This window comes from Numenius arquata, chromosome 23, assembly GCF_964106895.1.
Source record: "Numenius arquata chromosome 23, bNumArq3.hap1.1, whole genome shotgun sequence".
NCBI classification, from domain to species: Eukaryota; Metazoa; Chordata; class Aves; order Charadriiformes; family Scolopacidae; genus Numenius; species Numenius arquata.
The window spans coordinates 7,279,878-7,297,604 of NC_133598.1; the positions used below are offsets into that span (position 1 = coordinate 7,279,878).

Below are 17,727 nucleotides of genomic sequence, written 5' to 3' on the forward strand. Positions count from 1 at the left end.
GTCACTGCTTGGCTTTCTGGGCAAACAGACAACTTAATGCTCAAAACACCCTCCAGCTCATAACGACTTGTAACTGAAAATTCTCCAAACCCAGAATGACTCTGCAGAGCTCACCATGGCCCATTCCCAGGGGGCTTGGTTGAAACTCTTTGAAAAAGAAGGATGAGCAGTAAATGACTCAGTCACTATGTGAAAATAGAGAGGGAGGAAGCCTTTGGCTGCAGTCCTTTTCCTGGTGGGAAGATTCCTATAAAAGGTAGGGGATAGGTGGGAATATAAGCCATGTCAGCAGGAATGGAGTCCTTGTGGAGATCGAGATTTGCTCTTCAAGCTAACCAGAGTGCCCAGGCTGGATGATGAGGTGTGCGAGGGCACAGCCCAGGTGTGTCAGCACTAGAGTGGGGCCGAGACAATCTGTCTCCAGATGTTCCATCACAGATCTTCAAAATTTTTCTAAAACTGTGTTTAAGCACAATGTTCTGTGGGAAGCACATACACATCTGCCTGGTCAGGCTGGCTGTGTACATCATGGGGGATGGTATGGAACAGGCAACATGTGCTATGGGCTTCGACAGGTGGGCAAGACCCGCAGAGTCAGCGAGGCTGTTCTCTGGCGCCCACTGGCCAAGCAGCTTTGTTCCCAGTGGAGTATGATCCTGGCCAGTTTAGCCGCCCCTTGTGCTCGGGTCAGCACCTGCTTTTCTAAAGGAACTCAGTTTCCAGACACAGGTTTCTTGATTGCATCAGGCAGAAGCGAAGTTTTATTAGAGACAATTTTTCACCAGCAGGTACATCAGTGATCCTACTGCCGGCCAACCCCAGCAATAGTCACGCTGGTTGGGCGCACGCAGCAATACAGACCAGAAAAAGCAAGTAGCAAAATAAAGCAGAATGTGGCCCAACGCTCTGCTTATCCCTCTGACACATGGCTTAGCATTGCTGAGTAACACAGAAGAGCATGCTCCCTGCTCTCTGCAGAGGCATACAGTAAATATTCTCTCTCTTCATCCATGGCTCTGCTTCAGGCTTCTCTTGTTGGGTATTCTCGTTTCTCTGCTTAATCACAAATCCTTCTGCAAGGCACTGGGGGGATCAAAGGAGACGTTACTTTGTTGATAGCAAAAATAGATTCTTTCCCATACTCTCATTCCATACGTGTGATCATTTCACAAGCCAATTCAATTAGAATTTCAGATAAATACTGTCCCTTCCTGGAGAGGTCTGATGGTCGCCTGCCAGTCCGGCAGACAGGAGCTGTAGCTGGCTTGAGCATGGTTTGCCCTTTTACATAAAAACACCAAATGGTGGAAGCTGCAGCCGTTGCACCGGCAGCGACTGGATGGGGAATCGCACCAGGGTCCCTGCCAGAGCAACGCCCCCGCTCACACTCATCCTCCTGCACCAACTGTCACCATATTTATCTCTTTCTTTTTCAGTTTGGCTGGAAGTTCCCTCCTGAAATAGTACTGGGAGTTTTCTGCCAGTAATCCCACAATTCCTCCTTTTTTTTTCCTGATTTCTGGGCACTCTGCTTTCTCCTGCTCTTTCCTTTGTCCCAGATTTCATGTCAGTCCTTTCCCCATGTTCCTCGAGGCTTCCCTGCCTGCTGACTCTCTCCTTCTCCTTTCTGTCCCTCTTCCCCCTCCTGCCCTTTTGCAATTCTCCTGCTTCCCAGCAGAGTCACAGATCCCTGGGAGCACTTGCAGCCACTCCTCTGTAGCCTCCCATCCTGTATTTCCCAGCAGCTTCCCAATAAAAGTTTCCAATGGCACCTGTAAACTGGGTGGGAAAGGTCTTTGTTGCTTCTTGTCCTTGTTGCACTAGAACAGACAGTGGAAATGGAGTGCTGGAGTCTTACCTTGTATCTCCGCAGCTGCACAGGACGGCATCTGGGAAGATGAAGTGTAAGTGTGGCTTGTTCTAATGATACCTCCTCCTCCTATTCCACTTGTTCTTGCAACTCCTCCTAGACCCGACGACTGACCAATTCCTCCTTGCTGACTGAAGGGACAGGAAAATAACGTTTTAGTGAAGAAAATGACAAACAAACTAGAACTACTTGGTTCATTGTCTCAATCTGGTTTCATTTTTCACAAAAAGTGGCAGAAAATATTGCAGTGACCTTTCTGCTTGTGGCAATGGCTGGCAGAGGGCAGGGAAGCAGATCGTCACCATTGATTAGGAGGCAGCTCGAATAGGACAGTGAGGGTGAGGGAGCTATGCAGGGCCTCCACCTATCGCTCACCTTGCTTTTATGTTAAAATAGCCGAGGCACAGGTATTTTATGGTATCGTTGGGTGCGTCCCAAGCCTACTTACATGAGGTCCTGCTGGCCACCCTCCAGCAGGCAGCGGTACGTGTGGATCTCCTGCTCCAGGCGGCACTTGACGTCCAGCAGGATCTTGTACTCCTGGTTCTGGCACTCCATCTCCGCCCGCAGGTCGCCCAGCTGCTGCTCCACGCAGGTGATCTGCGTCTGCAGCTCGGCAAGGTGGTTGTTGTAGCGACACTCTGTCTCAGCCAGCGAGGACTCCAGGTTGTCCCTCTGAGGAGTGACACGCGGCACGATGCCAATACAGGCGTGAGAAACACTGCATTTAAGCTACGAATCCTCACACCAGAGCACAACCTCGAGCGAGCGGAGCTTTGCCGCAGCTCCCACCCACCTGGCTGAGCTGAGCCTGGAGATCGATTTCCAGGGCTTGCAATTGGCGTCTCAGTTCCGTGACTTGATTGTTGCACGTCTCTACCTCCTGACCGCTTGTAATAACTTCCCGATTCACCTCCTCAATCTGAAAAATCCAGGATAAAGATGTTCAGGGAATGTTTCATGTATGTCAGGTTAAGGAAAGGGCAGAGAAGCTCCCAAAAAACATGAAATGAGAAAGGTTGGGGTGACGTCTCTCATGCTAATGGAGTGTAAACCGTGTTCCTCGTTCCTCTTGCTCTTCCAATAGTCCGGTTCCTCTCACTGCTCACTGCTGCGTAAAGAGCTCCTGCCTCAAGTCTCACTAACACGCAGCAATTCCCGTCACCCCATGAAAGGATGCGGAGGGTTAGTATCCCCTCTGCCACTTGGTCAGTTTAAAGCAATGCTAAATGCTGGTTGTGTGGGTTTAATGTGTAATAAATCACTGTGGAACTGTGGTGTTGGCCAGGGAAGTTGGAACTGCATGAATTCACCCACCTTGCACTCGTACCAATCCTCAACTTCTTTGCGGTTGCGTTCAATCAGCGTTTCATACTGGCACCTCATCTCCTCCAGGATCTTCCTCAGGTCTGGGCCAGGGCAGGCGTTGACCTCCACGCTCACATCTCCAGTCGATTGCTTCCTCAGGCAGTTCATTTCCTGGAAACACCACCCCGATCATGTCATTTTTTAAAAAAGAAGGAAAAAACCGAGGGAGCTAAGTTCCCTGGTAGGGAGGAGCAGAGCCCCCGGCAGAGCCCCTCTCTGCCAGGTTCACAGCCCCGACTTCACATGAACCATCTCACCAACTACCTGCCAGCACCTCAGGGGTGGGGACCATGGAAGGTGATGGATCTTGCATGAATTAAGGCTTTTGAGACGAGAGGGGCAGGAGAGGACCGTACCTCCTCATGGTTCTTCTTCAGGCAGCAGAGCTCCTCCCTCAGCGACTCCAGCTGAGCCTCCAGGTCAGACCTGCAGAGCGTCAGCTGGTCCAGGACTTGGCGTAAGCCGTTAATGTCAGCCTCCACGCTCTGGCGCAGGGCCAGCTCCGTCTCATACCTGAGGGCAAGAAAGAACGAAAGAGAGCAGTCAGTGTCTGACACCACCATTTGGCTCTTTTTTTCTCCATTTGATCATCCATCTTCCTTACAGTATTTTCTTAATGAGCCTCACAGGGTGCTGAGAAAAGCAGTCTGAGGCTGGCTCCCTCAAATCTGCACTCACCCTGCCTTCTCTGGAGCTTTTTCACGGGGCAGAGGTGTCACTCACCGCGTTTCTGTGCTCCAAGAGGGAAACACAAAGGCTTCCCCCTGGACAGACACCAGGTGCCAGAAGGGCAGCTCACGCCAGCCCTCGCTGCTCCCTGTCTGCGCATCCCTTCTGCTTTCTGAAGAGCTCTGCTCTCCACCCAAAAATACCTTGTTGCCACAAACTTTCCATCCTGCAACCTCCAGGATTAAGGCAGCTCTGGAGGCAGTGGATGACAGAACTTTTCTGCAAAGACTCCAGCCCGTCCTGACCTGTGGACCCCAGGAGACCCCTCTGGGAGCTCCTTCTCCCCAGCTCTGCAGGCAGGAGCACGGTGACGGGGGGGGACAGCCGTGTGGCGGGGGGTACTCACTTCACTCGAAAGTCATCGGCTGTCATCCTGCTGTTGTCGATGTTCAGAATGATCTTGTTGTTGTCAATGGTTGCACAGACGATCTGGAAAAAGAACATTCACTCCTGAGGTCTCTTCCCTGTGTCCTCGGGCTCAAACGTGCCCTCTGCCCGGGGCTGCCAGAGCCAGCCTCTTTCTCTCTATATTTTCAATTAATATATATATTTATATATTAATTCTCTCTAATATTTTCAATATTAGCCAGCAGGCATGGGGCAGCGGAGGGGTGCAGCAGTCACGGGGGTTCAGGGAAGCACAGTGAAGGCATTCAAAGGCTAAAATGCATGGATCAGATGCAGACAGTCAGGGAGGTGTAATTAGTGTTGTCCAGCAGCGGCCACAATCCACCCAACCTTTTACATCTAAATCTTACTTTCACGGATAAGAGATTTAAAAGCTTCGTTTCCAGACTTAATTATAAGCCTGTCTCATTCCATCTGTTTCCTGGATTCTTTTCACTTTACTCTCCTTTGTGCATTAACATCCCAGGATTTTTGCCAAACACACTTTACAAACAAATGTTTTTAATTTTAAATTGCATACTCAAAATGTGTTATGGCAATGCTCTCTTTGTTCTGATTTTTAATTAGATGCCCTATATTTCCCAGTTCTGTATGAAAGAGTAAACTTGTTTAAAAAAAAGGAAATAATGTTTAGCTGGAGTTCTGCAAGACTGGTGACAGAGTAAAATAGATTCAGGCAAATTAACGTGATCCATTATTTATTTCTCTTTTAGTTGCCTTTTTGGCATATATCTATTTAAACACCTTGGCACAAACCTCATTCAGAAAGACCATGGAGCCAGTCCAGATGTATTCCATAAACATAACATTTTCCCCTTCAAATATACCTGATGAATAAAAGGGATGGAAACTCCCCAAAGACTCGAGGTTTTACCTTGGAGCTCTCGGGCTGTTTGCAGGCAGGTCTCTTAATGGCTGTTTATGGAAAGCACCTGACACCAATGAAATTTCTCCTGGAAACTGCATTAAGTTGTGAACTGGCACTGTGGGAGAAGCTTACAAGGGAGAAAGCAGCTGGGAAAGGATGTTACCTGGTTTTGAAGATCTTCTATTTCTTTGTAATAGCAGCTGTAGTCCCGGGGCTCACAGAAGGGGCCCTGCTTGGCGTACCACTCCCTGATCCTGCACTCCAGGTCAGCGTTTTCTTGTTCCAGGCACCTCACCTTGTCCAGGTAAGAAGCCAGGCGGTCGTTAAGGTTCTGCATGGTGACTTTTTCGTCACCAGAAAGAAGGATGCCATCACCAGCAAAACCACCTCCAACTACCCCTCCACCAAGACCAATACCAAGGCCACCTCCGATGCCACCGGCAAAGCGAGCACTGCCACCGCTGAATCCGATGCCTGAACATCCTCCGAGGACAGCGGCTCCTAAGCCACCTCCATAGTTTCCTCCAACCAAACTGCCAGTGCTCAGTCCTCCTCCGTAATTCACGCCACCACAGTAGCTCCTACCAGAAAACCCCCGGCTACCACCTATCCCGCATGTGGTATATCTTCCAGAGGAGACGGAGGAGATGCGCGCTCCTCCACCACCACCACCGCCACCAATAACACAGCTGCCACCGCTGGTCCTGCCCCTGAGAGAGCCAGTTGTCTGCTTAATACTACAACTCATTGTGAGGACAGCTGCAGATCCAACCCAAAGCCCAAAGCAAGATGCACAGCTTGATACGGAATCAGACTGCGGGGTGGCTGCTGCCGCAGATCTCTATTTATACCTTCCAAAGGGGGTGTCACCTACAGGGTGTTTCTTCTTCCCACGGGGCTGGCTAGTCTGGCTGTTTATGCCAAGAATAAATAGCCCACAGGCAGTTTCCCTCTAGAAATCCCAGTTCACAAGGAAGATACTTTACATGTCAGCAGCTTATTCCAAAAAGTAAAATAATGTTTTATGAGTCATCAGCTTTTTTGTATGATGCAAACTCTACAACAAGTCAAGAAAAAAATTTGCCCTAGATTATGTACAAAGAAGAAACATCGGTATTTATAACATCAAAGTGCCTTTTATCTTTTATTAATTTGTATTTATTTTATTCTTAGTCCAATAAACATTTTTCTATCACATGCTTGGTAGAGTCCACAGGACAAAAATGGGAAATTAATATAGATTCTCACTTCTGAAAAGCGGGAATAATAGTGACTGTGGTGGTGAAAAGGCCAGGGATATCGTGGTGTCGGTGTCTGTCACCCGGCACAGTGACAGACCGTCGGACTAATACACGCTTTACTGCGAGATTTCTTAAATCCCTGAGGTCAGTCCCCCGTGGGTTTGGTTCCCCGTTTGTGGCTTACCTTTCTCTGGTCACGCAAACATGAGACGACAACGTGCTCGGTCTGCAGAGATCGGGCAGCTGAACGCTGGGAGTCCCTGCGTACCCCCGTGTCTCCCTGTTACACAGGCTGGGTGGAAGCTGGAGTGTAGGAAGTACCTCCTTCAAGTCATTTTTCAGTTACTCTAATTGCTGTCCACGCTGCCTCAATTTGTGGTGATCGCAGATAAAGGAAGAGCTGTCAGGAAAGGGAGTATCCACGGGCGATACATCCAGTTCCCCGATGGACTGAGGTGAGATCCCACAGGTCTTTGCCATTACCGAGATTGTGCTGAGCACAAAATAAGAAGGAGAAAAGCTTTCCCCGTTTCTGAGCCGAGTTTGTCAGAGCAGCAGCAGGCTCTGGCCCAGCCTCGCGGGTCGTGGGAGCTCCATCTCCAAAGCCAGGCCAGCAGTAGCCGGAGGAGCACTGGGAGAACTGGCTCCACCAGCGCGAGTCCCTTTCTCCGGCAGACAGCTGTGATGAGAAGATATTCTGCTCTCCAGGGGACAGAGGCTTCTCTTCCCTACAGGGTGGAATTCCCAACCAGCTCTTACTCACAACTGACCTTTGACTCAAGTGTGTCCATATTTACAGGAGCGGTTGTGATAAATGCTCTTTGGCGGTGAGTTTGGCACCCCGAGAGCAGCCGTCCCCTGGGGCAGAGGAAACCCGCGCTCGGGCCTCGGACACCTCTCGTGCCGTGGTGGGGGGGTGGGCTATGTGTGCAGTGAGGTGACTTCTGTCACCACGGCTGGAGAGTGTCCCCAAGCATATATAGGTGTGCTCATCTTCTCACCAGCACAGGTTAGGACTCTCTGCTCTCCAGTGAGATAGTTTATTTCTTTAGTTAGATCAGAAGTGATAAAAAGACGCCTACTCGAGGCTGGCAGCATCTGAATATTCATTATTTGGATGGTTCAGAGAAGGAACTTGCTCAAGGACAGAGCCGGAGTCTGTCGGAGCTCAGATTCCTAACCGGGACTGCCGTGCCTGAAATACAAGTCCATCCTCCCCCCAGAAACACATCCCCGCGCTCCCCACACAGCCTAGACACACCATAGAGAAAATCATGAGCAAAAAGGAGGGTAGGGAGGGAATCTGCCTTTCATCCATCGTTTTGAGGAATATAATTGAAGACAGGGTGTGGCTGTAAGAGCCAACAGAAATTAATATAATGTCTGGATTGCTTGGAGCTTTGCTTCTGCTGTGTGGGGTTTCAGAAGAAGTTGCTTAATGGAGACCTGGAGAGAGCAGTGCCCTGGGTTGAGGCTCCTTTCCCTTTCCCTTTCCCTTTCCCTTTCCCTTTCCCTTTCCCTTTCCCTTTCCCTTTCCCTTTCCCTTTCCCTTTCCCTCTCCCTCTCCCTCTCCCTCTCCCTCTCCCTCTCCCTTTCCCTTTCCCTTTTCCAGTCTTGGGGAACTGGGATGCATCCAGAAGCCAGTCCCTGACTAACCAGACTGTATTTTAAAAGCAGTTTGATTTTTGCCTCGCTGGGCTGTTGTGGGCAGGCGGGCAGCGTGTGGCCATGGTGGTCCCACTCTGGGCACTGCCCTGCTCCTTCCCACCGCATCCGGGCTCCATGACCTGCACCCAGACTGGCCGCTGGGCAGGCAAGCCGTGTGGGTGTTTGCTGGCCATGTGGCTCTCCGCTTTCTCCCGCTGTGAGCCACCATCTTGTTCTGAAACATCCATCAGTCCCAGCTTTTTTCCCCACCAAACTCATTTCTTTTCCTCCACTGTTGGGGGGTGCGTGCGTCCCTGCAGCCCAGAGCGCGGCCTTGGGGCGGAACTGTGTGTAGGGGAGGACTGTGCAAGCCTAAGACATAGAAATGTCCCAAAAGGATGGGGACATTTACAACCTAAGTGGGGGAGAGGAGGAAAGAACCAGTTTCGTGCAAAGGCAGCAATGCCGGGCTGTGGCCAGCGTGGCCAGTGGTGGTCCCAGCACAGAGTCGCTGCAAACGCTGCTGGCTCTTGTGGGCACTGTGGAAAAGAGGAGAGATCTGGGAGTGAAGGAATCAGTGTAAGCTCTGACACAGGGCGATGGGCAGCGCAGGAGGAGCCGGAGGACGTCCCGTATCCGAGGGCTGTTGCGGGCGGCGGAGGCCGGTCCCGTGGGTGCCGCGGACGTCCCGTGGCACAGCCCTTCCGCAGAACCACAGCCCGGCTGGTCGTGCTCTGCTCACGCTGCTTATCACAGCTGATAGTGTTCCCTTGTGTCAACTACAAGGAGGGTGTGCCTAATTCAACAGAACTTTGCTTTCATAAGCATTGCTTCAGTGGTGTTTGTGCAACCACACTGGAAGATGATTTTATCTTGTCACTTGTAATTACCACTAATAATTTGCATAATAGCCATTAGGCATCACTTATTAAACGCTTCTTTGATGTGATACTGAGCCAGCTCCAGACCTCATGCTCCCATCTTTTAAATGCAGACCACGACTTTTTTCTGGGTAGTGACTCATTGGTTTATACCCCCGTGTTTAGCAGAATTCCTGTAAGGCAAGAGAAACAATTATCACAATGAGTTTGGTAACAGCGTGATCCTAGCTCTTAAATACGCCTGAGAGACCAAGGTGATTGCTCTGTTTCAGTTCATTCTTGCTGACTGTTCACATCTTCAAGCTACCTCTGAGCAGTTGTGAGTGATGAAGAAGTTCAGCAGAACACGGAGGTTTCTTTCTGCTGAAGCTCACAATCTGCCCTGATTCATTTTGAGAAGGGTTTTAGTTTCCTTCCAGCACCTCTGGACGATGCCAGTGCAGCCAGACTTCCCAGCATGGGCATCTCTGGAAGCATGGCTGATTGTCACAGCAAAGAGGAGCGCAGGAGAATTTGTGTAGGACGGATGGGAATGGTGATGGGTGAGGGACCCGCAGCCCTGTCACTCCTGCAGGGACAGCCCAGGGAGGGAGGGGGAACACGGCTTTTGTCCAGTCCCTGCTGGCAGAGCCACGGGGGTCGAACAGAACCTGACCAGCACAACTGGAGCACTGGGGGACTCCCTGTGCTCAAAGACCACCCGGTGGCACCATGGAGATGAGCAGCCAGAGGTGGGGGCCAGCAGAGCCTCCCCACTGTCTTCTTTTTATCTGTATTTCATACTTATACTAAAAAGTCTCTTCATTTCAATACACTTCCGATATGTGGTTCATGGTGGCAATTTAAATTATGTTATTCATGTACTGAGCTGAGAAATCTCCTGCTGATTATAGTAGGAGGTTTCTCATCTATATAATTTTTATAAATGTTGCACAAGCCAGTAAATAAAAATACAAGCCCCAGAGATCGTTACTGTGGGTGTGAGCGAGACTGTACCCGTCCGTGTACTTTATAAGACAGACTTTTATAGAGAGATTATAGCTTATATCTCACAGCAGAATATGCCCTACTATTAAAAACGTGTAGCGCCTGTAATCGGCTGTAATTGCTTGTGCTGCGCAGCCCTGAGCTCGTGGCCGATTTCCAGCACTGGCAATTTGCACAACTAGTTGTTTTCTCCCTGTTTCTTCACTAATGCCTTAAACCTCGGGTATGTTCACTCCTCAGGGAGTTTTTCTGGCGGTGGTGTAATTCCCATGTCTCTGCGCTCTCTGTGGGACAGAGACCGTACCTGTACAGCGATCACAGCACATCACACCCGCAGCCGCTGGTCGGGATGCTGAGACCCCCTGCTCACAGCCTGAGTGCTGATAACCCCCCCTCTTCTCCCCGGGGCTCCCACCCTTGCTATTTTAATTTCCTCTCCTAATCTGGTACCTCCAGCCTAAGTCTCTGTTTGTCTTTGAGATAATTGTAATTTGCACATCAGAAGAGAAAAGGAGGGAGCTCAGAGAAGCTGCGCTCCCTGTGCTGGTGTGAGCGGCTGCCTACGGGGAAGGTGATGGAAGTTTGCGGGGGGTGATGTCCCAGGTCACTCCTGGTCCTGCGTCCCATGCACTGCGGCCTCTGCATTTCATTTATCTTCTCTTCCCTGTCTCTTCAATATGCTGTTTCCACAGTCATTGTTTCCCATCGCTGTCCAGGTTATAAACTCCCTGGGCAGGGAGCATCTTCCTGTGGCTGCGCAGCGTTCGGTGCGGTGACGCTGGAGGGGCTGTCTGAGGCAGGGTCAATGGTACCGAAACGCACGGTGTAATTAGTGCTGCAGGAATGGGAGATACAGAACTTAGTAGAGAAAGTATTTAACACAGAGCCTTGTGCGGAAGCTCATTAGAGCAATTACTGCCGCGGGGCTCACCGGTGTCTGTGATTTGGGCAGAGGCTGGAGAGAGCCGTCCCCGGGGACAGCCCCGGTCCTTGGATCCACCGGTGCCGGTGCAGCCACCGACACGGCGTGAGGCTTGGGGTTGGAGGCTTGGAGCTCCAGAGGTGACACAGGAGCAGAGCAGCCCTTCTGCAGGGCAAAGGCTCAGAGCAACAAACGCCGCATCTTTGCTGTGATTTTTGCCAGGAATGCGGTGAAGCTTTGGCTTGTCCCATGTGGTCATTCCAGAAACGTCTGAGCCGTTTCTTTCTTTAGAAATGTACACGAATTCACACTCATTGTATCCCCTGAAGTCTTCATGTTAGAAACCCTCATGTTAGATCTCTGCATAAGGTTAGTCATCAAACCCTGGGCAATATTTCATTGCAGAAAAAGAAAAGGAGCTACATAATGGGGGGCAAAGGTGGTGAGCCCCGTTCACAGCCTGACACGAGTCAGGTCCCGCTGCCGGTGAGAAGGGACAGCAGGGTCTGGAGCCTGTGCTTGCACAAGCAGCAAAACTCAGTCGTGTTCCTCAGTGCCTTTGTAATTCCTTTCTCTCTGGTAATAAAATACCGGCATCTTTTTTTTCCTGGCTGTTTATTGTATCTGACTTTTAAAGACATTCTCTCCCACATATTAATTTGTCTCACCCTTTTATCTTCCCACATGTTGCCAGCTGGTTCTTCCTGTTTGCCTTTTTTAAAAAATCCATTTAGAGGTTCTTTATTTAGCATTTTCTCTGGGAATTGTTTTCCTCCACCAGAAGGGTGTGTCCGGTCCAGCAGAGCTTTGCTTTCAAAATAACTACTTCAGGATTATTTGGGAAAACTTGTTGTTCTTGCTTTTATCCTATTACTGCACATTCATAATAACTCAAAGGTGTTATGTATTGTATTATATTATATTATATTATATTATATTATATTATATTATATTAGCACACACCTACTTTAATGAAAACCCGATTTTCGCTCAGAAGTCTCTTTCAGCAGACGCTGGTCGGTCAGGCTGCCGTGAAACCCCTTCCCTGCACTGTCCATCCTCCCTGAGCATCTCCTTCCTCCTCACCTTCCACTTCAGGTCTCAGTTTATGCATCCTCCTCCGGCAGCAAGTGTCCCTTCCCGTAGCGTCACCAGTCCCTTTCCTCCGTCCTCTCCATCACCCTCCTGCAGGCACTGGGTTCAGCAGGAGCGGTGCGGCAGACGGACACATTGCTTATTTTTCTTTTTCCCTTGTGAGGATTGCTTTGTGGATATAGAGGAAAGGCAGATTTCTAACCAAAGGTGTACGACAAATATAACTATCCGCATAACAATTTTTTAAATACTTGCATATTAATTTACTTGTAGCATTTATTTCTCAGGTTAAAGGCTGTGTCAGTAGCAGCAAAGTTTTATTAGGGACAAGCTTTGGTGGTTGCCAGACGAGTGCCCGCAGAACAGCTCAGCCCAGGGGAAGCCGGGTGGTGGGATCCCAGCAGCGTCAGAGGACAGGGACAGCCGGCAGCGGGGGGGACAGGGGGCAGCCCTTCTGCAAAGCCCCCTCCCACTGGTGCCGTAAGCAGGACTGAGAACTGTCGGGTTAATTTTGCCTTGCTTTTTCCAAACGGTTTGTTCTTCGCGAGGTCTCCTCGGGGGGGTGCAGTGGGGCTTGGGGGGGAGCTCTCGTCTCTGTGGGGTCCTGCCAAGGGGGAGCCGGGAGTGTTAGTTTTTGGGGTTTTTTTTCTGCCTACCGTGCCTTTCTCTCACATCCCCTTGCTCTTGTCCTGACCTTTCTTTTCCCTCTCCTCCCTGCCTTGCTTAATTTTATATACTTGTTGAAAGACTCATGACTGATTGACTCCCCCTGCCAGTTCCTCTGAAAGTCTTATTTAAACATATTTACTATTAGTAACCCCCCAGCGTCAAATATATTTTCTATGCATAGGTTTATAAATGCCCCATAGCTGCATCTCCTGTCACTGCTCAATCAGTCCCCAGGCTCTACCACCAACAGCCCCAGCTGCCATCCTGCCCCTCTTCGCCATCCTGCCCCTCTTCACCACCCAGATGAGCTTGGAGACCCCTCCTCTTTCTCCTCCTCTCCAGGGGCACAGCAGGACTAAAGAAGCAGCATCTCAGGACCTCTCACCTTTCCGTGTCCCCCCCCCCCCCCGGGGGCAGGCTCAGGGCAGGCACGGAGGGCACAGGCTGGCCTTCATCCCACCGCTTCTTCCAGCAGATGTTGGGACTCCTCTTCCCACCTGGCCTCTGTGGAAGGAGACAGCGCCGGTCACCAAAGCCCTGACATCCCCACGTGGAGATCTGCCCCGGGACCCCAAGCTGCTCTGCCTTGGTTTAGCTGTGTCTCCTCCCTCACTATTGGCCATTTCCCCTTCCAACCACAAGGGTCATTAAGGGCAACAATTAGCACGTCCTCCATCCTGCCTGGCTGTTGACAGCTACTGCTTTTCCATCGTGAAGCCCTCAGGGTTACCTGAGGCTCTGAGACGGGCTCTGTCAGTGCTGTTTCATCCCCTGCAATGGGCATTTTGGAACAAGAACTGATTTCTCCTGTAACTAACTGGGGACAGGAGAGCCCACCTTGGGGCACCACCGTTGAAACTCCCCTTTTTCCAGACTAATGGAGCCAGTGGGTGCTCAGGCTGGTTCTCTGTGTGCACAGCCATTTATGAGGTTAACAGCGTGCCTCACTCTTTCAAAATCTCAGGCGATGGGAGGCAGGGAAGAGCCAACTGCTTTGCATACAAATTAAATTTCCCAAAACTTTAATTAAAGTTGTTGTGTGAAACTGAAAATGTTTAGATAATTTATCTGCTTCAGTCAATTTACCTGCCAGTCCCTGATCCTGTCTAGCAGCCGCAAAGCCGATAAAACTCAGTTAAACGACAGTGTTGGCCAAAGACCTTGCCTGGCTCACAGTGAAGGGCTGCGATGCTGCTTGCCCCAGTGGCTGGGACAGCGCCGGGGGCCACTCCTGGCCGCCTTCACTAGCCCAAGACGGGGCACGGCCTCTGGCTTGCGCTCTGGACGTTTATCAGAGCCAAATCCTCAAATGCCTCGTGGTTTGCTAATAGCCCTGCCTGGTACAGGTCAGTACTGGTTCCTCACCACAACGCTGCTTTTACCACTGGTGTCATGAATTTTCACGTCCCCGTGAGTGAGAGCAGAGGGGTGTGAGTGCCCCCGGTGCCCCGCGTACATGATGTCGTGCTGGCCGCCCTCCAGCAGGCAGTGGTAGGTCTGGATCTCCTGCTCCAGGCGGCATTTGACGTCCAGGAGGGTCTTGTATTCCTGGTTCTGGCACTCCATCTCTGCCCGTATTTCAGCCAGGCGCTGCTCCACGCAGGAGATCTGGCTCTGTAGCTCCGCCAGGTATTTGTTGTAGCGACACTCGGTTTCCGCCAGAGAGGATTCCAGGTTTTCTTTCTGAGAATGAAGAACACAAAGGTGCCTGAGCACGCTGCGAGCTCGGCCCCTCACTTACAGACTCTGTAACCAGAGCTGTGGGGGGGGCTGAGGTGCGGATCTCAGTGGCATCACCTACCATGGTGAGCTGGGCTTGCACATTGATCTCCAAGGCCTGCAGCTGACGTCTCAGCTCGGTGACCTGTTTGTTGCTTGACTCGATCTCCTGGCTGCTTGTGACTACCTCCAGGTTCACCTCCTCCACCTGCGAGGTATGAAAAGAGCACCCCTTTCCTCACCCCCCCCACAGCACCTCGTTGTGCAGGGGCTTCACCACCCTGCGTGTGCGCCCCCTGCACTGTGCCTGGGTATTCCCAAAGCTAAAGCCCCCCTGTTTATTCCATCGGGACCCTGTAGCACCATGCGGTGGCCCCTCTGCCGCGAACGGAAGAGCACTGAAAGTGGGCAGCATGATTAGGTGCTGAGCACATCCGTGACAGAATTGCTCATATTAAAACATCTCCTGTAAGTGTCTTAAATCTTTCGTTTTTCCCTTTTCCCCCAAGAGGCAGAGCAAGGACAGCTCTGGGGGGGTGTAGTACCTTGCAGGCGTACCACTGCTCAGTCTCTTTGCGGTTGCGCTCCATCAGTGTTTCATACTGGCACCTCAGATCTTCCAGGATCTTCCTCAGGTCCGGGCCAGGGCAGGCGTTGACCTCCACGCTCACGTCTCCGGTCGCCTGTTTCCTCAGACAGCTCATTTCCTGCAGAGAACACGTGCACCAGATCAGTCATATCCACACTCCATCTTCTTTCTTCTTAATTCTCTAAGAGTCAGGAGCAATCTGACCTCCTCGTGGTTGGTCTTGAGACAGCACATCTCCTCAGTCAGAGCCTCGCACTGGAGCTGCAGGTCGGTCTTGCAGCTGGCCAGCTGGTCCAGGACAGGGCGCAGGTTGCAAATGTCCGCGTCCACGTTTTGCCGGAGACCACATTCAGTCTCGTACCTTAAGCCACAGGCAGCAAAGCAAGGTCAGCATGTCAGCGAGCCATGGTAACCCTTGAGTTGAGTTTGTGGGGAAAAAATTTAGGATCAAGTTCTTTTTCACCTCAGGCATGCAATGCTCTGAGCATGGTCAACGGCAGCAGGACAAGCAGCATGTTAGGGTTTCCCCATCACCACCTCTCACCACTGAGCATGGGAACCCCCCCGTCCAGCTCGGCACCCTACTCACTTCACTCTGAAGTCATCAGCAGTCATCCTGTTGTTATCGATGTTCAGAAGGATTTTGTTCGTCTCCATGGCCGCACACAGGATCTGGAAAAGAAAAAGCAGGAGAGAGATTTAGGTTGTGGCTTCCTCTGGCTACAGAAGGTCCTGGAGGAAACATCCCCCTGGGGTAACGCAACCCACTTATTTTATAATGATTCCGTACATTGGGATTATTAATCTGTGAGGTGGCATTACACCAGGGAAACCCGTGTGCTGGCTTGGTGGAGCTGAAACAGTAAACCCAGTGTCCTCCTCCCTCAAACCATCTGTTTTGTATAAACTATTGCTTCATCTGCCCCTCCAGAGGCCTATTGCCTCTGCTGTTTGACACTGGTCTGTCCACACGTGAAAGCAAACCCCAAAGAAATACTAGAATTTTCTTGAAAAGCAGTGATTTACCTGGTTTTGCAGGTCTTCGATTTCCTTGTGAAAGCAGCTGTAGTCCCGTGGCTCGCAGCTGGGCCCTACCTTGGCGTACCACTCCCTGATCTTGCACTCCAGGTCGGCATTGTCCCCCTCCAGGAGCCGCACCTTCTCCAGGTAGGAGGCCAGGCGGTCGTTGAGGTTCTGCATCGTCGCCTTTTCGTTGTTAGCGAACAAGATCCCATCACCGCAACCAGCGCTGACCCTGGTGAAGCCGCCGCCAACGCCCCGACCACAGATGCCTCCACCGCTGAATCCAAGGGTGGAACAAGCCCTCTGGGCAGCTCCAAAGCTCCCACCGGTGGCACTGCCGGCGCTCAGCTGCTTCCCAAGGAATCCCTCGCTTAAACTGCCACCGGAGAAGTTGCCGACTCCACCACCCAGGTCATAGGCAGCGTGTCTCCCCGAGGAGGCGGAGGAGACCTTCCTGCCGCTGCCGGCCGCGGAACTGCCCTGGGAGCAGGTGGTGACGACCTGCCTGACGGCACAGCTCATGGTGAGGGCACGAGGATCCAGCGCGGAGCCCAGGGCGAGCAGCGCCGACCGCTGCAGGATCCGGTTGTGATCCCTCCGTCCCTACGGTCCTCTATTTATACCGTTCCTCCTGGATGTTGCCACTGGAGCAGGGCTGTTTATTCTTCCTCCTTGTGACCTGGCTAGTGCAGGTTGTTTTTTTGGCAGCCGGAAATATTTCCCCAAAGGCGTTTGTCTCCAGAAATCCCACAACAGACAGATGCTTTGGTTAACAGAAGCGTGTTTCAGAACTACATCAAAAATGTTACTTCCTGAATCATCAGGTCTGACCTGTGATGACAGCTAACCAGCAGTGACACAAAAAACGACGATACCCGAGAGTGCCCGGGGAATGAAACATCATAGCAATTATCCATCTCTGGCGTGGGCGAGTCTACCCGGAAAGTGAAAGCTGTGGGAAAGCCGTCCTATCTGACCCAGCCTGTTCCCCCCCTTTGCCACCAGAACTGGGGGTGCCCCCCCCCGACCAGCTCCCGCGGTCCCTGGGACCGGAGCCAGGAGAGCATCCTGCCCTGTGGCCTCTGTGCAGACACCGCAGCGAGGGGACAACCTGCTGGGTCCGCATCATCGGACCTCGAAACACACAGAAAAATATCGTACCAGTGATTGTTTGTTACTTCTCTTTATCCTGCGGATGCACAAACATCCCCTTTCAGAGGGCAGATCCCATGGTTTTTGTTTTGCTGCTTTCCAGGGTAGACAAAATATTCAAATATTTATCCAAAATGAAAGAGAAAAGGTTATTTCCTGAGTACCAAATGTTGCAGTTAACTGTGAACAGCCACATGAGACGTTCCATAAGATTTCTAACGCAGCAACGTGGAGAATTTCAGAAACAGCCTTATCCCATGTAGGTCTGACCCAATTCCAACCAGCACCATGGAAATTCTCCAAATATAATCTAGGGAAAATGTGTTAAATTTAGAAAAGACGCTAGGAAATATCATTTTTAAAAAGATATTAAACCTATTTTTTAGTCTTGGAATGCTGAGTTGAGGAAGAAGGGAAATAATTAAACTGTTTTGTCATCTGAATCTTTCATTTTATTAATACAGCTGTGCTAATATTGGCTGACTTTCCCCCGTGTGTTCAGCCCTGGGTTTGGCATCCAGGTCACCTGGACACAGCACATAAAGGATGCGTCGGGTGC

General features: G+C 51.0%; 2 protein-coding genes across 2 annotated transcripts; both read right to left on the reverse strand.

Moving 5' to 3' along the window:
- Positions 1-1,057: 1,057 nt before the first annotated feature.
- LOC141474697 (keratin, type I cytoskeletal 19-like) lies at positions 1,058-5,991 on the reverse strand. The gene is made up of 8 exons (XM_074162717.1): positions 5,407-5,991; positions 4,314-4,396; positions 3,595-3,751; positions 3,188-3,349; positions 2,667-2,792; positions 2,319-2,545; positions 1,859-2,001; positions 1,058-1,083 (listed from the first exon to the last, which is right to left on the reverse strand). The coding sequence occupies exons 1-8, from the start codon at positions 5,989-5,991 to the stop codon at positions 1,058-1,060; spliced, it is 1,509 nt and encodes a 502-aa protein (XP_074018818.1).
- A 7,113-nt stretch (positions 5,992-13,104) lies between these two features.
- Positions 13,105-16,538, reverse strand: LOC141474770 (keratin, type I cytoskeletal 19-like). The gene is made up of 7 exons (XM_074162844.1): positions 16,020-16,538; positions 15,583-15,665; positions 15,198-15,354; positions 14,950-15,111; positions 14,487-14,612; positions 14,142-14,368; positions 13,105-13,189 (listed from the first exon to the last, which is right to left on the reverse strand). Exons 1-7 carry the CDS (start codon positions 16,536-16,538, stop codon positions 13,105-13,107), a joined length of 1,359 nt encoding a protein of 452 aa, XP_074018945.1.
- Positions 16,539-17,727: the final 1,189 nt, after the last annotated feature.